Consider the following 23321-nt stretch of genomic DNA (forward strand, 5'->3'; position numbering starts at 1 on the left):
CAAAGTTGTGCTCACCTTTATCCAATAGTGAAACATTTCTATCCTGATGGGAGTGGTCTCTTCCAGGATGACAATGCACCCATCCATAGAGCACAAGGGGTCAGTGAATGGTTTGAGGAGAATAAAAATGATGTGAATCATATGCTACGGCCTTCACAGTTACCAGACCTCAACCCCATGGATCAATGTGTTAGACAGAGCTCTTCACCACCATCACACCACAGAATGAGGGAATATCTTTTTGGAAGAATGGTGTTCATCCCTCCTGTAAAGTCCAGAGACTTGTAGAATCAATGCCAAGGAGCAGTGAAGCTGTTCTGGCAGCACATGGCAACACCTTACTAAGACAATTTATGTTGTTTTTTTCCTTTAATTTGTCACACGGCTGTACATCAGCACCCGTGCTTATCGGCATTTCGACACTAAAGTCCAATGCTTTCTAAAAGCAGAAGGTAAGACAGACTCGTCTGGATAGCTGACATTTTAACTTGAAATCAGCTTCCAGTGCTTTTAAATGAAATGAGTCTGGCAACATCCTGAGGTCTTTAGTGCTAGTATTTTACATTAGTCGTTGCAAAGTCAGCACTGTTTGGATTGGGGATTGAAAACTAGGTGGAAGAGAATATTAGTAGTGACCCACCCTCATTACTCACAGTTGATGTGCCCTCGAGCAAGTCACTTAACCCCCAAACTGCTCCCATGAGGCCACTCAGTGACTAACCACATCACTGTAGTCACTGTGGATTGGGCAGTTTCCAGGAGTGAATGCGTTGCTGCTAAAGAGCATTTGGCTCAGCAAAAGTACAGGCTATTAATGAAGGTTGAGAAAAAAAAATCTGTGCATTGAGAGCAATGTGCCTGGCAAACTGAATATAACTGTATAAAAGTGGTGGATGAAAGATAAAATTTTGAATTTTTTTTTTTTTTTTATAATGATGGATAATATAAGGAAAACAACCACAGTTATACTTGGGTAGCAATGTAAAGTTCAGTGTTTGTTGTTACCTGTAGTTTTTTAGTAAAGCGAGAGAACATATAGGAGACACATTCATTAATGGCCCCTGTCTGCTGGAGCAGCAGCAGGCCTTTAGGAGTTGCAGCGAAGTTCAGCAGGCTGTCCAACAACGTTTCCTCCCAGATGAGCCTGTTCCGAAGTCAGAAAGAAAGAGAGTGAGCTGCAGTACAGTGTATTCACACTGTGAGAAACACAATGTTTGAGTTACTAGAAGTCGATTCATTAATCTTTAGCAATATCATTTTCTTTGTTGAACAGTAGTTCAGCCAGGATTTCTGTAATGAGTTCCTTACACTCATTCTTGTTAATTGTGAGGTTAAGTCATCACAATGATGCAGAAAATGGGATATTGATGAATGTAAAATGAAAACAAAGATCTTGTTTAATTTTCTGTGGTCTGAACAAGCTTCGATCAGTTCCAATAACTCATCTAAATATACTGATGACAAGAGCAACAACTATCACATTATGTTATCAGTTACTGCTTAAGCCACGTCTCTCGTGGTACAGTGTCATGTTTTCTATGCTGCACACAAGTTTGCCTTTTTCAATAATTTAAACTTTTGTTCCCTTCCCTGCTTCAGTAAACTCCATCCAACTCATATTTACCAATGATGCCAGTCATTTATTTGTTTATTTTATTTAAATCAGAGCCAGGGACAAAATGAAACACTGCGTTTGGAAGCTTAGTTTGGAAGACAATCAGGTATTCTTCTCTTGAACTTTGATATGTTATTTCCTATGGGTGGAGACATGTACATGTACACATAACATCAGTTCAGTTAATCCGTGCAACAGGGGAGATATACAAGTGCGTCAGTTATGGGAGACACACCGAACTGTTATAAACTAATTTTTATTATTTAGGTTGATATGCAGTTAGCTGCTGAATGAACACTTAACAAATACACTTTTTCAAAAAGTTACATCTTGAATATGTTGAACAAGTGTGTTACAGTATTTGCATGCAGATAGACTGGAATGCACTGTATTGGCCCCTAGTTAAACCTGATTTTATGATGTCCTGGCGAACCACACTGCCTCTGAACCCTAATCCAGGTCAACGAGTAGAATGTGCTGAACATACAGTGAGTGGTTACATAATGGGTACAAAGGCATGTTACTGCGAGGCATTGTTTTTGTATACATTTTGTTTTTTGGTATGATATGGACACATGGTTATGTATAAGCTTACCGTCATATTTGACAAGCTAACTGTTGAAGGCTGTAAATTAAATATCCGCACGTGTCCAATCATCATCAAAAAAAACATAAATCTGTCTTTAAATATCCATGCTGAGCATCTGTAATACCTGCAGTATGACCAATCACTACTTTAATTCCAGGGATTTGAATAAGGTACCCAAACTCGGTGTGTCTGTGTGTGTGTGTGTGTGTGTGTGTGTGTGTGTGTGTGTGTGTGGCTGTGTGTGTGTGTGCGTGTGCGTGTGTGTGTGTGTGTGTGTGTGTGCGTGTGTGCGTGCGTGTGGGGCTGTGTGTGTGTGTGTGTGTGAGACCTCACATGTTCTGCAGTTCCTGGGTGGATGCTCCAGCAGTGGCCCCGGGTACCGGAGTAGGTACTCTCTCTGACAAGGAACTAGTCTAGAAATAAGGAAGTAAAAAGGTATGAGTTAAAGTATTACTTATTTTTCCATCCATGTGAATAAGTGTGAGCTCATCCGAGTGTTTTGATTACAATTATTCACATCAGGCTGCTAGAACAGTGACAGACTAAAAGCAGTTGCCAAAATTAAATTAATTTACAGATTCATATTGGACTATTTCTGAGTGTACATAGAAAATTATAAAAAACAGTTGTTTAACATTGCTGTTCCCTTAGTGTGACTTTCACTGTACTCTGTAAATTGCTGTACTGTTGGTCTACAATCAGCCTTTATGTTTTGTCTTGATATTGTTAATATCTATAATTGATGAAAACGCAATAAATAGTGAAGACCCCGCTGTTGGGGGTTGACATTTATACCATGTTAGAGCTTGGTGCATCTTTAACAACTACAAAGCTACTAAGGCAGACTGAATTAGTCTCCATTACTCTAACAGACTAATAATACACAGACTGTGTATTAATACTAAGAATATTTAATAAACCGTCTAAACACCATTTGACAACAGTGGAAATCATTCTAGACAATCAAACTGGTAACTGTGTTTTCCCTACTGTGAACTAATTAGAATCACATCCTTCCTGACTATGCCTTCCACAAACATTAAGGGCCGTGTTGGTGTCTGTTTACCTGAGGTCAGGGTTGTAGTATATATGTCTGCTTGGATCAGATACAGTACATGTTGTCCACTGTGTCTGTGCAGTACGTGCAGGCTGATGATTAATATTTAACGCAGTTTGGGTAGAGTCAGAGGGAAGTGAGTGGGAAAATGTAGACCGATGCCAACAAGTTAATTTTTGACATGAGTGCTTTGGAAAACAATGAGGTGAAATGTGTGGTAGGACTGTTTAATAAACTGACAAAAATCTACCACTGAGACATTAATGATGTCTCCTACTTAGTAGAAGCAGTGTCAACACAGGTCTTCTGTGTATGTTTCCTCTGAAACTGTACTGTACCAGTACTGGCTTGGAGTTGATTTTGGTTTTGGTTTTTGTTTTCAGTTTGTTTTTTCAGTTTTGTTTTTCCAGTTCAGCCGGCACTACTAAAGATATTCTGATTCTGATGCTTTGTTATGACAGAAACAGTATTCTAAACTAAAGGAAGCAGATTACAATCGTTGGTTAAATCCCCCATTTGCAAGAAATTGTGGTGCTCTTCTTTGCTGTGGTGAATGAATAAAGAGAGAGCACTGCATTCATCATGCAAATGAAACATGACAGGAGTATTCTACCCAGTGAAACTAATCATTAGATGGAGACCACCCTCCATTAGATATTGTAGAAAAAAAGGATTCAGATATGTGAATTTACACAGTCTGCCTGTAATAAACAACCAATTCAAAACAATCTACCAATATTATAATGCTAAATTGTTTTCCAATGGGTCTAATGATTTGGTTTTTGACATATTTGTTGTTTTTGATGCTTCAAATACTTTTAAACTGTTTTGAGTCGGCTAAGCAAATTCCTGGGTGCAATTTATGAAACGAAGAACTTCCCATATATTAAGCAGTCTTTTTTTGTGCACATCTCACACAATAGTACAGATGCTAGTCATAGACTGTGTCCTCATTCTGACACGTTATATTGACAGATGCTCGTACCTTTTTCCATGCAGCAGCTATAGCCTTGTGCAGACCATAGGGTCGGAGGACCTGTAAACCCTCACAGGTGTTGTATATCTGCCTACAGACAAAGATAAAAGCTCCACATAATGTACGGGACGCGTCAGATTCACTTAGTGATGACAGCTCCTTATCCAGCAGCCTCAGGGTAAACTGTACAACGATGAGACCAGCAGAGGTTCTGCAGAGGAGAGAGATAATGGACAAAGTGAAAGATTTTTGTATATGTAATAAGAGTTTTTGTACTACAAGATTTTGCAATGTGCAAGGTGTATCAAGTTCTGTCTTGATCTCAATCTGTGACTTTCAATGTCTAGGTCTGAGGAATTATGGTGTACTTAAGTCCTTCCCTGCTATACTCGATACTCTAGAGCAGCATTTTTATTAAATTTTTCTGTGATTTTGAATTTAACATTCTGGACTCCATAACTTAATTCCTTCAGTAACAAAAAACACAGTGATTGGGATCCCTAGTGTATTCATTAGCACAACATTATTGGAGGAGGTTGCATACATACAAAATTGATTGACACTCTGAAGTGCATTAGGCAAAACTAAGTTTAATGTTCAAATCTTGCAGTAGCCTTGGAGAAAGTGTTATTGCTAATTCACAACAACAGGCTGATGGACAGACTGAACACACTGAGGTCAACATCATGGTCAGCCAATTAAAACAGAATACCAAACTAACCTAGAGACACTGAGTGACCCTGAATAACTTTAAGAAAACATACTTCTTTGAGTTTTTGCTGTAGCTACACTGGAGTTGATCAAAGATATAATCGCACTGACTGACAAACCAGCAACATCCTCGGGTCTAATCTGCTCTCTGTGCAGAACCAGAAGGATTGGTTATGCAAACTTAAAGCTCTATTGAAGTCTTCTGGCTCAGTCAGGGAAATGTAATTTATTCATTACTATCAAAAATACAAAATGACACTGTGTATTTAATCACCATTCAATCACACTGTCTCACCTCTCACTGTGGGCCACAAGGAGATTCTTCTCATATAAGAAGAGAGCTAATCCTCTGTCAGTGTTTGCGATGCGAGCCAGAACGTCAGCAATGAGAGTCAGTGTTGCTGCGGGAGACTTTAATTTGGCCTGCAAACCGAGAAGAGTAAACAGACAAAATTATCAAACATCTTCAGAGACAAGTGGATTCTCAGGGGGGATGAACGGATATTGAAAATTGAAATGACATCATTAACTTTGACAATGATAGGCACTGAGAAAACTGAGAAAATTTTTATAACCAATGGTTTCACAATTGCAAACAGTTTGTGAAAGGCTGACCAATAACTGTCCTAACATGACTGTAACAAACACATATGGTGGTGGAATCAAGGTTAAAATCTCTGAGGTAATGGTTATTTTGAGTCACGGTCAGACATCTTTCGATCTGACCATTGTCTTCCCCAGAATTTTAATCTGGCAGGTTGAAAATGTCCCTGAAATAGAATTTAGACAATTACAAAGGTCACAACTGAAACTCCCAATAATCATATCCTTGGGTTAATAATTGTATAAGGCTTTGTGGTGCACTCCCATACCAACACATCTGTGATATAAAGGGTGTACTGCAATATACTGTACATACATAATACATTACTGTTTTCTTGAACAGTGAAAAATGAATAAATAAAGTGAAAGTAAAAAAATGATAAAGAAGGGTGATGTAGTTTACCTGCTTATATACGTGTGTGTGTGTGTGTGTGTGTGTGTGTGTGTGTGTGTGTGTGTGTGTGTGTGTGTGTGTGTGTTTGACCTGCTGTCCATTGAGCAGTGCTATAACAGGAGCCAGTAGCGTCTCTATGACAGCAGTCTGGTAAAGGCATTCTGCAGCACACTCTGTCCTCTCACACAGCATCCACAGCACCTCCATCACAAGACTGCTGGGTGACAAGGAGTCTGAACACAAAAACAAATTATGACCCTTTTCCAACTGAATGGCATGCATGTGTATTTATTCAATAATATTCATATACTTTAAGACTGACAGTAAATACATCGTCCTGCTTGTTCCCTGTCTGTCAGGATCCTGGAAATCTAGTCTGGTTAAAGTGGCTTTTAGCAGAGCTGCTGGATGCTTCTGGGTTTTTCTTGACTGGATCTATGTAGGCTTTATGTGGAGTGCAGATGTACATTTACATGATTTACACTGTTGATCTATGCAAATGATAAATATAATAATAATACATTTTATTTATAAATATAAGCGCCTTTAAAGACACCCAAGGACACTTTACAAAGCAAATAAAAACATTCAGTTGCAAATCATAGTCTTGAGACCAAATGTAGACAAGACGCAATTACTTAATATTTTAATACTTAAACCCTAAAAACATTTTGGATACATTTATCATCATTGAACTGAAGTTAAACTTTGGGGAAAAAAGAGGATATTTTCTAAGATCAATACTTTTACTAGGACATTACAAAAGTCTGCATAATCATTTTTGTGTTTGTTTGGTAACATTGCCCCCAACATTGAAATTCAAATATCTTGTCTCCTGTCAAAAATAAAACTCATACATACATACATGACTTTTGCCTCTACCACTGACTTTGTTCTGCAGTATCATAATACTGCTCAGAATAAACTCTCCCGGGTGCTACGTGCGATCTTCATCAGACTGCAAGTAAAATATTAATATAAATCTATGACTTGCTCAGCATGACTCGCTGCAGCAGCCAAAGGAGATGATCCTCTGACAAAGTCAAGGTAGGGAACACTATTGATCACTGGCAGCAAAGTTGCTGCAGTGTAATTCATGAGAATGAATGGGGCAATAAAGCAAGGTCTTCCAGGAGACAACCATAGTACTGCATGACTCAGTACAAGGTTAAGAGATAAAAGATATGGTCTGAGGAATGCTGTTACACCTCACAGGGAGGGTCACCATGTTCTCTCAGTCCCCGGTTCCAGATTCAAGGTCTGGAAAGACGACAAGGAAAATGCCGAAAACCATTGTCATTGTTTATGTCTGTGCGTGAGCGTATGGGACGCACCTGTGTGAGACGCATCACTGTGTGGAGGATTGGGGTGTTGGTACATGATGTAAATCAGGATGACAACCAGGTCCATCAGACTTACTGGCTCTGAAACACAGATATGACAAGTAAATGAGTAAATGATTCTGGTGATTCAGTGACGAGACAGGAACACTAAAAGTAGTGGTTACTAATTATAAGGAAATTATAATATATATATATAATATATATAATTATAAAGTTTTGGTAGCCTGGGAGAAGAGGGTCATCTTGGTGTGTAATTCCCAAGAACAATCCCAATTACACTATATTTCTGGGACAGGTTTTAGTAACAGACAATTTATTTCTTCAGGCTCGAGGAAACTGTGATCAGCATTTTTCACTATCATCTGACATTTTATATTCTAAATCATGAATCGATGATTCAGAAAAAGAAATAATGAATGCAGCTTACTTCCATAGCCCATACTACATCATATTATGTAAATGTTCTTGATGCTAGGCACAGTCAATGAATTGTCAACATCTGTTTATTCTTCAAACAGCACAGGCAACATTTTCCATACTGTAGGAAAACACATACTTCACGTTCTGGCTGTGACATTACTGAAAACAAATAATAATATCTGAACTGTTTGAACTGAGTGAAGTAACTAAAATCCTTGATGTTGTATGTAAATGGTGCTCCAAATGTAAAAGAAAATGTGACCACAAACAATCACATTTTAATTTCTTTTAACAGCTCTGTGTAAGTCTATGAGAGAGCAGTGACTCAATGACAGTAATATGATAAAACAAACATTAATTGTCACAGTGGAAAAAATGTGAAATAAGGCCTGAGAAGAAGCAAAAAAATTATTAAAATAGAGGGAAAAAACTTATATAACTAATATGTGCTGATAACTCGAAACTGCAACGGAAACTGGTTCAGGAAGTGATACATATTATGACACATAGGGGAAAGAAACTGACTTCAAGGTGTGGAGAGACTCCACCTTAAGAGTGGCCTTATGATGGACATAAAATATTCCAATCTCAGTGACTTTATTGTCTCCAGACGTACTTGGAAGGACAGTGAGTAATGGCTAATTAAAGAAGGTTAAGTGCAGCAACAGCAGACAATGAGTCTTTCTTAAAGGTCTGACAATGCATCAATAATGTTACGTAATTTTATCACTGATTAAGATTGGGTGGAGGGGATGAAATCACTGCACAGGAGAACTGGAGGGAGTGGCATCATGTGCAAGCTAATCAGAAACATTCCTACATGAGATTATCTGCTGTAAAGATTGGAGGAACTATTTTATTGTAAAATCAGCAATCTTGAACTATCAAGACATCTATTCATCCTTTTAACTGCAAGTCATTCATTTAATTCACTAGTGAATGTCTTTGACAGCGAGTGACAATATACAGTATCAGCTACAGTCAAACTTTATACTTCTTTTAGTGGAGTAATAATTGAATGATATACCACACATGTAGTGACAGATGTTGAAAAGTGTTTAAAGAACTAGTTTTGCACCTTTGCGCTTCCTCACTTTGATGGGAAAGAGTTTTCTTCCATTGGTGTAGATGAGGAGTTTCCCCAGGACACACAGGGAGTGGACAAAGACGCAATATTCAAGCTCCTTTCCTGAATAAACACTCCTTTGGACTAGAACTGAAAATAGAAACAGAAAATAAAAATTTTAAATTCGAACTGTCTAGACTTCTTTCCAGTTTCCATGTTGCCCAAATATTGTTGACATTGTTCGAAGATGCAAGAATGAGCAGAGCTGAGAAAAAACAGAGGGAGGAAAGCATCATAGTATCTAATTGCAAACGGATTTTGTCAAAGTTTTCAAACATAAATTGAAAGGTTGATGTGTTAAGAATCAGTTGGCATGCACAAAACATTCAAGAGAAAAATATAAAATGATAAAGCACAGGTAAGTGTGAGTTTGTGAAAATTATTTTTTGATATTCTAAAATGTCAACTACTACCCATAAAACTACAGTGAATGCTCTTGTTGTGGTGTTATGGTTCACAGACAGCTTCTGTAACAGAATGAGATTGACAAGTAAAGAAAAAAGTAGGTGGCAACCTTGCAGTGCCTCTAGGGTACAGACAACCAACAAGAAGCACTGCTAAAAAAAAACTCTTTTGAGAGGAGTGTGGGGTGAGGGTGGGGGTGGGGGTGTATCTCTGCTCATCCAAGACAAAGTCAAAATGTTGAGTCTCAAGGAGCCAGCTGGCTTACAGGAGATAACACTCTGAGACCGACGTTCCCTCACACCCCATCGACCGCTGTATTCACTCTCATTTAATGAATTTTCACACTTAAATGTGCAACAGGATGTGTCGCACTCTACTGTTTGTTATTACACTGAATGTTAATTGTGCTAAACTAGATTAAATACTGTAAACAAACAAACCATCTTGGAGAGAAAGTAGAGGGATTTATGGGAAATGTGGTCTAAATTTTGAGAAGCACAAGCACCAATTGTTACAAGGTATTACAGTGAATTCAGTAATGACATACAGTATTCCATTGTCAGTGGAGTGAGGCAGTACTGGCATGGAGGTTCATTATTGACCTTGGGAACAGTAGCACAGCAAAATATTCTTAAACACAAAAAGGTCCATTTACTAGCTTTTCCCATTCAGCCACATCTCACTGTCTTCTTCAGCAATTGTACTCTTCATAGGACCGGGGTTCAATAGTATTTTATTACACCTGCCAAATCTTCTTCTAAACTAAAGTTTAGTGTACTTTCAGTGTTACTCACCAAAACGCATTTTGTGCATCATTGAGATCTAACAGGTGTTGAACACATGTCCTTCCTCATAAAACATTTGCAAATCCAATATTTTAAATCCTGCACTGTTTACATCCATGTTTGCTAACTTCCATTCACCTTCTTCTGCTGCACTTCTTTGTGCATTACCACCACCAACTTTTTCCTGTTTCCAAACCTTTGTAAAAATATGTGAAACTTAAATCTGTGAGACGTCATCTGCATGTCTACATGTTCGTTTTGGATTTAATTTAATTGTTTGAAAGTAACTGAACTTGTAAGTAACTATAACTTCAACATGTTCAGTATAATCACCTTTTGCTGGCTGAGGAGACAGAAATTGTTTAGAGTGGTGGCCTAACTAATGTTTGAAATATTAGCTGTAAAGTGACTTTTACATCTTATTAACACCCTACTGAAATGATAACATGAGAATCCTGCAGTCTAAGCATTCGCTTTGTTGATAAAAGAAGATCAAGGAGCAATAAAAGGTTAGATAAGAGAGTCATTACCTTCAAAACAAAGAGAATCCAGGCACTTTTCCATTTAGGAACTTGATTCAAAACAGAACCAGCTAGCTGAACCCAATCCTAACTTTAACTAGTCTGTGCGTCTTAACTATGTGATGTATATTTGAGCCAAACAGTGCCCTAAATTGTATTATTCTCATTATTTGTAATATTGGCTTATTATGCTTGTATAAATGCCTCTGTCTTATATAATTTACCTTTATCTACCTTCCATTGAGTGTACATTTTTAATTTCTCTCCATTTTTCTGAACAGTTTTTCCTGTCTGCTTTGTTTTTTGTTTCTTCTCTCTAATGTTTTTATCTGCACTGCTTTAATGACTGCGGGAGCAACGTGTGCACTTTACAGAAACTGAATAAATGATGACGGCAAAGTCTGGGTCCAATACATTTAACACCCACAGGCCTCAAATGAAGCATTACTTTCTCATTAGGCTTTCACAGTTGTTCAGCCTGACTATTATTTTTTGGTGTGTTTCAGCATTACTGCAAAAGTGCTGATGTTTACCACACACAGTGACTCAGGGTGAAGACTGGTGTTCAGATGCACTTGATAGAGTTCATGAATCTGTTAAGAGAAATCATGTGTTTATGGACTGTTTTACTTACCACTGTTCTGCTGCTCCACTGACTGGAGATCAGTGGTCTCACTCGTGAAGCGTTCACAGGATTCACTGTAATGGATACACTGCTGAAGAGCTGCAACAATCTAAAAAAAAAAAAACAAATAAAGAAGGGGATTAAAACAATGCATGTTGCTGTGGTTGCTGCAAATATTTGATCAGTTGACTGAAGCTACAGCTCCTATTCTGTCAAGCCAAATTTAGATGCTGCTGTGAACAGGCCAGAAACAACAGGCTTACTAGGGAATTTAGTCAGAAAGTCAATGCAACCTCCTCCTATTGAGTCTCTTAATCAAGAGTTTTAAGATTACTTTAGAGAAAGTTTCAGGGGTGATTCCAAAGTAATCCTCTCTAAAGTCAGATGCAGAGTTGAGAGGGAGGTCTAGGATTATACAATCAATTCTTAAATGCCAAACTACTTAGCCGACTTTTGTGCCCTTTTGTCTCAAAGACTCCTACACCAACTTGCACAAAGAGCACAAGTCAATGTGAATTATGTATTTGTGGAATTTGTGTGAATTACACAAATTCCATGCATGAGTTAAATGCAGCCAGTCTTTTGCACAATACCATCCCTCCTCAACGTCTGTTTTTATTCTGGTACCCTGGTATAATAAAGGCAGGAACAAGAAGAGCAAGTTCAGCTTCTCTTTGAGGCCCAAGGACAAAACCAGAAAATGCAGAAAGGAAGAACATTTCCAGCTGGAAAGAAATTATCATGCACCTCAAACAGTAACTTCCCTGCAAGCATTAATACATTTGCTCCAGTTTCCCACCTTTCCCTTGTTTGTGCACAGTTCTCTCTTTTAAAGATACACAATGCCGTGGGTTCTGGTTCCTACATGGGGACGCAGGTTTGAATGCCTTACTGAAAATACTTGAGCATTTGCTGGGTTTTTTTTTTTTTCCAGAGCCACACTTCTCAGAAGTATAAAATGAGTTAGTGAGAGATATTGATTATTATGTGAATCACTCACCAGAGACTTGTATTTTCTCTCCAGGAGTCTAAGAACCACAGTCCGACTGTAGTAGCCATGCTGAGATATGGAGAGGTAAATAGATTAACACAAAGAAAAGATGAAATGAAAATACAGATTGCAGTATGAACAAGAGAGAAAGAGATAAACACCTTATTAAGAAATACATAAAAACAATAGTGTGGGCACAAATGAATTGTGCACCAAATCAAAAACACCTGTTAAGCTGAAATACACACCATCCACTTTTTAAACCAGGTAGCTTTAATATCCAGTAAGGCCAGTAAGTGAATTGGTTCCAGGGCTTTCTCTATGCCAGGAGAGGTTGAGCCATGTTCATGATGGAAGGACAATAGGGAGAAGGTGCTCTCTATAACTTCCTCCATATACCTAAAAGCAAGGTAAAAAAAATGTAGTGAACAGGTATCATCATTCTAGACCTAAAAGATAAGTAGACTACATTTGGACCAGAATAAATCATGTTTCAGAATACTGTATATTTAAAGGCACATTCGTAGAGAATGGAGGCCAAAATATGTGCACCAAATCCCACATTGCTCTAAACTGCAGCATTTTTATGTTGAATCACATTTTGTCATAATTCAATCAGTGGCATCTGAGATAGTAAGTGAATGATGAAGGGACAAACAAGTGGAGAGAAAACTGTCAACTGTGGATTCATTCTGGGCACAACTACTTACTTCTCTGGGTGACGGATCCAAAATGTTGTCACCTCCTTTTGAAAGTCATTCATCAATCGAATCTGAAACAAGACAGAGAGAAAAAGCTTTAATGTGTTTGCATGGTGATTGATGATGATATTTTGCATGTCAGACAAGATACTGTACCTGTTTGAGCAGACGAATGATCTCAGGTCTGTTAATGTCGATGGTAGCTGAACCCGTTGGGAAGCTCAGCTTGTGAGACAGAAAACTTGACTCCACACTTTTAGCTGAAAATGTTAAACTATACTTATGACAAAGAAAATATATATATACACGAATAAAAAGCAGCATAGACAATAATTTTACAGTGCACATATTCTACCTTAAACCTTAATTGCAAAACTAGACAGACCCTACAGAAACTGTCAACATTGAAGCCTTTGAATTATTGATTCAGTAAATAATAATTCCAATGATTTCTACTGTCAGTGAGTTCTTTCTGTGGATTCATCTCCACTGTACTGCGGTGGAAGCAGAAACCTGAGAAGTGGAACTTCAGACACAGGAGAACTGTGTCTGCCTGGCTAGATAACTGAAAATACTCCAGTTCCTACTGTTGTGGATTTCCTTCTTTTTCAATTTTTCAACAGATTTTTATCAAACATTCACTTCTGGGTTCATAGGAGTCGATTCAAAGACAAAGGAGGACAGGAAAGTTAATAATGAATCGCATAATTTTTATTAATAACAGGGAGTACAAAGTACGAATCTGACGTGCAGAGGATCTGCAGAACCAGAATCTCTTCTCTGACATGTCACTCTATGCTCTTCCTAGAAGAATGCATTATCACTGATTGGTCTACAGTCACACACAGGGCTGTCTGATTGGTCTAAATCTAAAATATTACTGACTGACCACTATAGCAGTTGCTACGAAAACACCTAATTATCTGAGCTGCTCATCCCTATCAGGAAAGTTTCCACCTGCACACTGGTACAATAGAGTATCTGTGTCTGCTCTCCCTACCCAACCTTGAAAGATAAATTTGCTTCCTCCGGCCCTCAAGAATCTACAGGTCAGGATGATCTCTGTCTTCTCCAACATCCTGTGCACAGTTATAATTAAATGTATAGTTTCTATCTAACTGTAAACGATATGCTTTATTGAATACTTGTCTAACCAAGTATTGATTACATGAACATGACACTTTCCTTGAGCACCAGCAGTAATTTTTCTTATTTTGGGACTGGAAAAATCTTAAATAAATAAAAAATACTTTGCTTTGTTCAATGCCAACATAACGCTGCTGCCCATGCATATTAAAACCCAGTAATGTCTATTCAGAGTGGCCTACCCAAGCTGGTGTAGATCTCTCGTGTCACATTCATAGGAGAGGAGGAGAAGCTTTTAGCAAAGAACAGCAGCACATTATCCTGAGGGAGGTGAGGGGGGAGGCCATAAGTTATGAGAATACACACAATCATAAAATCAATGAAACATAAATGTCAGATTATAAAAAAATGAGAAGAAATGAAACAAGATTATCACAATAAAGATTTGCAGCCTCTATTCAGAGACAGAGGTCATGTTTGTTACTAAGTATCTCTCAATCATTTGGGTCATCTTGTTTTCTTCTCAATTAAGCAGGTGTGGCAGATTGCATTTTGAACTACTGAACATAAATTCGTTTTTGGTTGTTATCAGCAATTATAAAAGCCTGAAAATCTTCATAGAAATGACAGGATTATGATTGATTCATTTATGAGTGACTACAATGTGAGTTTGTAGGACACTGATTGCTCGTGTATTGAGTGTATGAGGCTGCTCAGGACTCACACTGATGTCTGGGTCGGGCTCGGTCAGAGCTGCACAGAGCTTCCTGCGCAGGCTGCTCCAGCTCTCACAGCTCAGCACATCAGACGGAGGGGCACAGCAGAGGACCTGCAGAGCCTCCCAACGCACCTGCACACAGAGTAAAAATACTTCTCCTGTTCAGCACATTAACATCTAAAACAGCATTTCCAAACCTTTACAGCTCATGACCCTTTTAACCAAGGCAGCTGTCCTGACAGCTATTTTCACCTGAAACAATCAACTAAGAGTTTTATAGGCAGAGTCAAGAATGGTAGTGCTATCCTCTTCATAGTTAGCTGGCTACCTAAATACACCTGTGGTTTTTGCAAGTTTTTCTGCACTTACAGAAATCAAAATATTTCTTTGATCTTTGTGAAAGACAGTAAGTTACCCTTCTACGTCAACTTAAAAATGCCAGACTAGATAAGTTACTCACTACTGACTGGTAAGGGCAAGATCACAAGGTCGGGCTGAATAAATGAAGTAAAACAAAATGGAAATTCAGTCTGATTATCAGGCTAATGTCTAGTGGTCAAACAAAGAATGATATTTTCTTTGTTTTATTTTTAGGCCTGAAAAGGTTAACTATTATCAGAAAAATGGAAAAGATAAGAGGAAAGTCATATAGAATACAAATCATTTTGTGTGGTTAAAATTAGTTTTATTTTTCTGGTTCCTATCCTGTAAGTCATCTCACGACCCCTCAGATTTATCCTGCGACCCTGATCTATGCCACCATGCTACACGTGACTTTTCAGTGTACTGACAGAAAGCATGAAACAGCAATGTACAAATCATAACTTTTCATTTGGAAGTGAGCTGTTCTATGTTGTACCTCTTTGGGTCTGCTGGAGTCAAGTTTTTCAGCCAAGACTTGTAGCTGTTCTTGTCTGATGAATGTGTAACTCTGAAAAGGGAGAGGCAACAAAAATAATTATGATCCACCATAAACCTAAATTCAAAAGAGCGCTATTGTTTATAGGAGGACAAGCAATTTCAGAGGTCACTGTGTGGATCTACTGTAAACTTTCTCCTACATTCTAGGATACAGTAGAGATACTATACTGACCTTTTATATGAGTAATCAAAGAAATTTAAGAGGCAATAAACAAATAAAATGTGTCTCTGACCTGATTAAAGCTGGAGTCGCTGTCAGAGCAGTTGTCTGTGTACTGGCTGTTTGACTGACTGTGCTGCTTCTCTCTGTGCATCTCCTCCTTCCTCATCTGGTCCTCCTCAAATTTGTTGATTAAAGACTCCACAACCATGATCATGGTGTTTTTCAAGGTCTGCATCATCTGCTGGTACCTGTCACAGACAAAAAAAAAAGAATTAGTGTATTATTAATGTCATCTTGTTTTAGAATAATCCTGTTGAACCCATTCCTGTTAAAAATTTAACAAGTCACCATACACTGAGAGTTTGTACTTTTAACTTGGGGGCTTAGCAGTTTGCCAAAATGGACACAAAATGAGAACTATATTGTAGATATCAAAGTGATTTTCTGTGTATAAATAGCTGTCTCTCAACCAACAGGTAAAGTTAAGTCAAAGGCAGTGGATGGTATTGGCTAGTTTCTTATTACAGAATATGTTGCAGCTGCACATGCAACTAGCGTAGAAAACAGTGGAGCTGAGAAAACCTGCAGAGTTTTATATTAGGAATTCTGATTTCATTGCATTTTTAGTAAAAAAAATATTTTCATGAAGATTTGGAGAAAACATTGCTAACAAAGCTCAAAGACTTTTCTGTGCTACACTCACTCAGCGGAATCTCTGGTCCTTCGGGTGACAGCATGGATCAGGGTATCATGACCTGAGCCAACTGAGTGCTGTCCATCTCCTCTGGTCAGGATCTTGGTTTCCTCCTCCACCACAGTCCCCAGAGAGCTTTCCACATACTGACGGAGGTACTTGACAAACTCATAACTGAAAGGAGAGAAATGACAGAATTAGACTTACTGTATATATTTGAACAACGTCTCAACCAACAGCGATAGAAAAAAGTCTAAATTCCTCTTAAACCAGACCTTTAAAGTTAATGCCATACTATCTGAGTCTGATTGCCTTACTTGTGAAAATCCTTGTCAGTCTCCTCCAGGTGAAGAAGGATCTCTTCAGCACATTCAGTTGATGGTGCGCCAGAGATCCTGTCGTTGATGTTTCTCAGTAGCTGCTTGAGCAGGGACTGCAACTCCACTTCATCTTCAGCTGTCAGCTGAGACATCTCTACAGCTGGTCCTTAAGATGGAACAGAATAAGGTAACTGGGTTCCTAGGCAGGTGAGGGGGCAATTCCCTGTGTAGTGCAGGTCACAGATAACTGAAGTACAGGAAGGAGGATGTGTTACTTGAGTTTGTCTTTAAAGCCATCTGAAGATTAACAAAGTAAAATGCAAAAAATAATTAAATTATATATTATATGGAGCAGCTTACGAGATGATCATTTGTTTGTTCTTTGCAAATAGATAGAAGAAAATAAACACTGCGCTCAAACAAAGACAAAATGAGAGTTGGGTGCATAACCTCAGTCAAAGTTCAGCAAATATACATGTCCAAATTTATCTTTTAATTTTACTTATATATCAGTTTGTTCTTATATTCAACCCAGGGGAGTCAGACGTTTCAGCTATATCTTCATCCGTGTGCTATAAAGGAGTCTTTTTAACCTGCCAATCATTTTAATCACCTACAGGTGTGACAAATAGGAATCTAGTGGCTATGATTGGTGACAGTAATGTATTTTAAGCCTAATAGTAATCACAGTCGTTCCCACTTGAATTACTTCAACACATTCAAGAAGCCTATGTGATATTTTACATTTTTACTCTGGAGACAAAACTAACTCTCTGTGGTTAGCCTGACGCGGCTAAATGCACCATTGTAGCACAGCTAGCTAACTACTGCAAAGCCGCCGAAATTTAGCTTACGTCGCAGTCGAGCGAAAACCAAACACCTCCCGGCAGCACAAATCAACCACCTAAACAGAAAGATACAACATGCAGAATGTTGTAAATCAGCTTGTCACCTTGTTTTTGGACTATTAAAGGCTTTTCATCCAGGTAGCATCCTGCTACCGACAGCTGCGTCTCTATGGAAACGACTACTTAGCGTTAACTGCTATGCATTGTGGGATGTCAAAAGAAACTACATGCCGGCTTATAGAGCGTTGGAAATTTGGGTTTTACGTGTCAGATGTACACGATGAGAATGACCAAAGATTTAATATGACAAGAATATGACTGATACTGAAAACCACGTTGATAATTTAAAGCAGAGTTCATCCATGACCAGTGTGATACTTATATAAAGCATGACTCGTAAGTGTGATTTACTCGCGACCATTTTTCTCATGGGTTTATGAATGCAGCTTGTGTGACGTACTTTGTCACATGACTTAATGTTTTGCTCCATTCACCGGCTACTTTTACAGGTGACAGGTTTGCCTGCTTAGAAATCTGTCAAATCTCACCTTTTTAATCAGAAATTTGCTATGTAGGAACGGCGGCATGTTTTATTCACAGGTCTGACCTACTAGTTAACGTTACTTTCAGAAATCATTACGTTAAATCTACTAAACACGCTTTAGCTAGCAAACTAGCAACCGCATCACAGGAGTGTCAACTATGGCGGCAGTTGACAGCTTTCAGTTTTTGTACAGAGAAATTTCTCGGTCATGCAATTCTTATTTTGAGACCCTGGCTCTTGTCGGTGCGCTGTACACGGCCAGCAGGGCGCTGATGCTGCTGAGAGACTGCTGCACGTTGGTCAGGGTGCATTTCCTGCCAAGAATTATCCCGTGTAAGAAGCTGACCCAAAGATATGGTGACTGGGCTGTCATTTATGGTAAGGATGCAGCAGAAACAATGAGAATGCATCATGCTGTAGGTCTGCGTCACAGAGGGCAGATCACAGTCAGGTCCATTCATTTTATTGTTGTAATTTTATTTCTGTCAGCGAGATTTGGGCATCACACAAAACCAGGGCAGCTGTTGTTTTCAGAGCTGAAGGGATGAGTCAAGAAAAAAAGCGAAATTCCATGGAACCATTTTTTTTTTTTTACTATTTTCTGAAACTTTATAGACCATCAGTAAATAAATCCAGACAGTAATTGACAGCTTACTCTGTTAGCAGACGTCCCAATTTTTGTGCACAAGCCTGAAATTGCCTGGCCATTTTTTTTTTCTTGGCATAAAAACTAAATATAAGACCTTTTGTGTGGAAAACACTTTGGAGACATGGCCACAAGTCTGAACCAGTTCTGTGTCAACACCTGTTGCAGTGATATGGATCTTAAAATTCCCAGATTGAATCAGGAGACTAAAGAGCTTTCACAAAATGTATAATATGTCAAGCTTGTGCAAAAACACAACACAAGTAGCGCTACCAAGGCCGAAGTCTCACACAGGAAGGATTTGTCTTGTTGCAATGCCACCCTAAATATAATACATTTCTTTGACTGAAATTTGGATATCACATTGACTTGATAATGTAGTGAGCCCAACTAACAAGCTTCATAAATAATGATCTTCAAATTAATCAAATATGGTTTTGATTAATCCATTATTTATTTGGTCTATAAATTTGGAAAAATTGTGAAAAAAATACCAGGTTCACATCAGCAATTTTGCAAACCAAATATTCGTTTTACAATTCACTTTCTTTCTTTCTTTTTTTTACTGGTAAAAGATATTTCAATGATTTGCTCAAATTTGGTGTTTAATTTCTTGGCAATCAAGCAATCAGCTTTCAGTAATAAAGTCAACTTTAATGTTTTTATGTCACTCTGTAGTAGCTCTCAGTAATGTTATATCCTCACTTCTTCCTGAAACAACTTTCATTGATATATATTGTCCTCTTCTGTCAGGAGCGTCAGAGCCTGTGGCCAAAGCGTATGCAGAGGAGCTGGCTAGGCATGGCATCAGCATTATCTTTGTCACTCAGGAACACACTTCTGTTAGAGACACCGCTGCATCCCTCTCCCAAAGCTACGGAGTGGAAACTATTGTTGTCCTTGCTGATTTCTCTCTGGACCAGGCAGCCAGCAAGGCCATCAAAGAAGCCATGAGGGGTAAAGATATCGGCTTCGTGGTGAACTGTGTGGATGAGTCTCTGAGTTCCCCCCAGAGCCTGATAGAAATGCCTGAGCAGAGCCTGTTGGACTTGGTGAATAAGAACGTTGCGGTCGCTACTCTGATGACTCGATTGGTGCTGCCGGGGATGGTGGATCGCAGCAGAGGTGCTGTGGTTAATATATCATCGGGTTCCTGCTGCAGACCTCTGCCTGGAAGAGTGACACTCACGGCCTTGACTGTGAGACAAAACGCTGCTTATAACAGCCTCTTATGCATACACACACACACACACACACACACACACACACCAAGAAACATACTCATAGCCTCTGTTGACCTTTTTCACAGCAGATGTTTTGATTTGTTACCAGATGAAGATCTTAAAAAGATCTGTTTATTCAAGTATCTCATCAAAACAAGCTGAGTGAACAACTTTTCAGACTAAAATCTGGGCTAACATCAAACTGCATCTCTCTTCTGACATTTCAGGGCTACCTGGATCATTTCTCAAGAGCTCTTCACCTTGAGTACAGTGGCAGAGGGATTTTTGTTCAAAGTCTGATTCCTTTCCAGGTAAGATACCTGATATCATCATTAAGCTGAGTGGCTGCATATCAAAGTTCACTACATCTTACGGTTCTGACCAAAATGTGTCCAGCACTGAAAGCTGGCATCATATCACCGGCCATTTATTTATACAAAGTGTTTGTACAGCTGTTTGGGTTTCCACAACATTTGACATTTGAGAACTTTGCTGCATGAAAAAATGTGTAGAAAAATGTTTTTATTTCTCAAAAAGTCATTTTGGTTTCACTGACATAACTCTCTATTTTCAATATTCTTACCCAACCCCATTCATAAAGAAAGAACAGCAATATAACAGTGCTAAGAAACTCTTGTATTGTGTAATATATGCACATCAGTGTGGTGTTGATGGTATTGTGACCATATGAGAACAGATTTGTTTGTTTTTTGATTAAATTAAATATTCAGTTATCTCTGTAAACTCACAGACAGTGTGAAGAAGGGATAGACTCAACTTAATGGAAGGGGGCAGATCTCAGTTAATAGATGCTCAATAGGAAGTGTTACTTTTAGTCTATATGATTTTATTCTACATACATGAACAATCTATGTCTATAATCTTTTTTACCAACTCTTCTTTACTGTAACATTTTTAGCTTCAGCTTCATTTTTTATTCTTTATAAAATTTACTTTTTTTGTCCTTTTTAAATTTACTCCATAAATAAAATATATTAATATGAGGTGATAGGTGAAGTCACTTTATACCCTGAGTATAGATACAGTAAGTGTATGTGTGTCAGTTCTTGATATACAGAGTGTGTGTGTGTGTGTGTGTGTGTGTGTGTGTGTGTGTGTGTGTGTGTGTGTGTGTGTGTGTGTGTGTGTGTGTGTGTGTGTGTGTGTGTGTGTGGTGTGTGTGTGTGTGTGTGTGTGTGTGTGTGTGTGTGTGTGTGTGTGTGTATCTAGGTAGCCTCAAGCGAGCGACAGCCATCAACATCCTCATCAACTTCATCCAGAGAGGGCTGGTTTGTTCCAAAACCAGACGTTTACGCTCGCCACGCCATCTCCACCCTGGGTGTCTCTAATAGGACCACCGGCTACTGGCCTCATACACTGCAGGTCGGTGCAAACTGCGTCACGCTGTCAGATTGTATTAGGATAAAGTTTATGACAAATCTTTATCATCAGCAATCCGTTTTTGTTGTTTTTCTTCACAGTATGGATTGATGAGGTGTATTCCAGAGTGGATCTGGGTTCTCGGATCACGCGTGCTCATCAGCTCAAGCTAAGAGCTCACTTCTCCTCTCCTCACAAAGTATTAACCTGGTAACTTCATCTTCTTGTTACTGGAGTCCTGTGTAGAGTTTTATTTTAGCTTCTTGTGAGATTAATAAAGAGTGAGGCAATTTAATAACTTTTGAGGACTGTAATTATCGGAATTCTCTCCCATCGATTTGGTATCAGTTTCTAGGTAATCTGCGGTGGGATTTGGAAATGATGAGTGAATATACACACATTACTTTAGTTCTGGCCTACGATCTGACAAAGTCTTAAATTTACTATAGAAACCAGATAATAAATTTCTTTACAGTGCACAGACATGAGGTTTGAAACTGAGTTTGACTTTGAGTTGAGGTTGTGAACTTTGATTTATTTCTCGTCGTGATTTCCAGCAGTGCCAGATGATTATTATTGGAGCATAATACTCTGAAATGATTTGGTTTGGTGCCTGGATTTTTATAGCATGAGCCTCCATTAAGTTTCAACCCGCTAGACTGTTGGATAAGAGATTTATTTCACTTTTTGAACAATTCTTTTTTGTATTCAAGGAAGTTGCACATTGAAAAAACAGAATATAGAAGTGAATTTGAGATCAAAGGCCTCACCTCAAATGTTAAATAAAAAAGACAAAGTCTGAAGAAGGCAATAATAAAGCAAAATGAAAACAGATGAGTAAAAGAATTTTACATAAAATATGAATTTAGGCAATATATTATGACAGTCGGGGGCATGGACTCTTTCTATCTGCTATCAACCTGCAGCCTGGGGGATCTGATTCAAGCCGAAAGGGTTTTGGATGCATTTAAAGAAGCTCTGATGTTCACTGTGTTTTTTCTAAGTTGTGTAAGCTGTGTAAATTGACTTTCCCATTCTGCCGGGTTGCACTGCTTTTACCAGCACTGACGCGCTGCACGCACTATGTTCCCAAAAACCAAACCCAATAACATGTTACAGAGACAGACTGTTGACTGAAAAGACTATAATCAGGTTTGAGTGTAATTTTGCAAGTTTTGAAAGTGGAAATGACACATTTTTAACACACTCTCTCTGGATTGTGACCTGAAGTATAGACCAGAATATATTCTACCAATGTAAATATGTCTTTAGCTTACCTGGCTTCCTGCTCTAATCAAATCAAAGGTCCAGATAAAACCAAGATGTGCCTGCAGGGTGTTATACATTCTTGAATCTTGAATGAAGAGTGACAACTTTAGGTGAATGTGCTCAGAGTAGAGGAGTCAAGCGTCTCCAGTAGTCAATATAAAATGCATTGAAGAGTGAGGTTGTGATGTTTTTGTTTTGTGGAGAAACTTAACTTGAAACACATTCAGTATATGCAGATGTTGCTAACAGATTCATATTTATTGTGCTTATTGTGCATTGCTGTAAGTGTTGACCTAAATATATGCCATCATAGCACAGAATTAGACCAATAAACTCTTCCTTCATTCCCATATTATTGTCCTTTCTTTTATGTGAATTGATGTATGGTGACTACGTGTAAGTTTTCATGATGGTCAAAGTATCTGAGCCCTTTTATCTGACTGGTCAGCGTTTGATTTCCAGCGTATGTTCAGTAATGTTGACTCTGATCTACATGCTGAAGGCCACACATGCTGTTTTTCTCTTAAAATATCGAGATGGTGTAAATCATTGACATCCATGACCAGACACCGTGCCGGCTGCCACAGTTTGTCCTGTGACCCCCTTAGATCAGCCAGGTCAGAGCCGGTATGTAAACCTGGTGAACA

The 23321-nt window shown here is 38.6% G+C and overlaps 2 protein-coding genes across 4 annotated transcripts in view; one reads left to right on the top strand and one right to left on the bottom strand.

The window, feature by feature from the left end:
- tbc1d32 (TBC1 domain family, member 32) overlaps nt 1-17806 on the bottom strand; it is a 74181-nt gene extending 56375 nt beyond the window's left edge. For 2 of the 3 annotated variants that reach the window (XM_056363560.1, XM_056363558.1), the window contains exons 1-19: nt 17717-17806; nt 16762-17011; nt 16454-16618; nt 15821-15998; nt 15526-15597; nt 14673-14798; nt 14191-14269; nt 13019-13122; nt 12872-12933; nt 12410-12560; nt 12171-12230; nt 11180-11279; nt 8787-8924; nt 7280-7369; nt 6036-6178; nt 5244-5371; nt 4247-4448; nt 2538-2617; nt 1006-1144 (exon numbers count right to left, since the gene is read on the bottom strand). In XM_056363560.1, coding sequence (XP_056219535.1) covers nt 1006-1144; nt 2538-2617; nt 4247-4448; nt 5244-5371; nt 6036-6178; nt 7280-7369; nt 8787-8924; nt 11180-11279; nt 12171-12230; nt 12410-12560; nt 12872-12933; nt 13019-13122; nt 14191-14269; nt 14673-14798; nt 15526-15597; nt 15821-15998; nt 16454-16618; nt 16762-16916 — 2172 coding nt within the window. In that variant the 5' untranslated portion in view covers nt 16917-17011; nt 17717-17806. The remainder of the gene's footprint in view (nt 1-1005; nt 1145-2537; nt 2618-4246; nt 4449-5243; nt 5372-6035; nt 6179-7279; nt 7370-8786; nt 8925-11179; nt 11280-12170; nt 12231-12409; nt 12561-12871; nt 12934-13018; nt 13123-14190; nt 14270-14672; nt 14799-15525; nt 15598-15820; nt 15999-16453; nt 16619-16761; nt 17012-17716) is intronic. The other variant, XM_056363559.1, reaches the window with a different exon arrangement.
- A 290-nt stretch (nt 17807-18096) lies between these two features.
- hsdl1 (hydroxysteroid dehydrogenase like 1) lies at nt 18097-23024 on the top strand. Its single transcript, XM_056363395.1, has 5 exons — nt 18097-18534; nt 19556-20001; nt 20253-20336; nt 21256-21408; nt 21507-23024. Exons 1-5 carry the CDS (start codon nt 18315-18317, stop codon nt 21576-21578), a joined length of 975 nt encoding a protein of 324 aa, XP_056219370.1. The 5' UTR covers nt 18097-18314; the 3' UTR covers nt 21579-23024.
- Nucleotides 23025-23321: the final 297 nt, after the last annotated feature.

This window comes from Seriola aureovittata, chromosome 19, assembly GCF_021018895.1.
Source record: "Seriola aureovittata isolate HTS-2021-v1 ecotype China chromosome 19, ASM2101889v1, whole genome shotgun sequence".
Taxonomy (NCBI): domain Eukaryota; kingdom Metazoa; phylum Chordata; class Actinopteri; order Carangiformes; family Carangidae; genus Seriola; species Seriola aureovittata.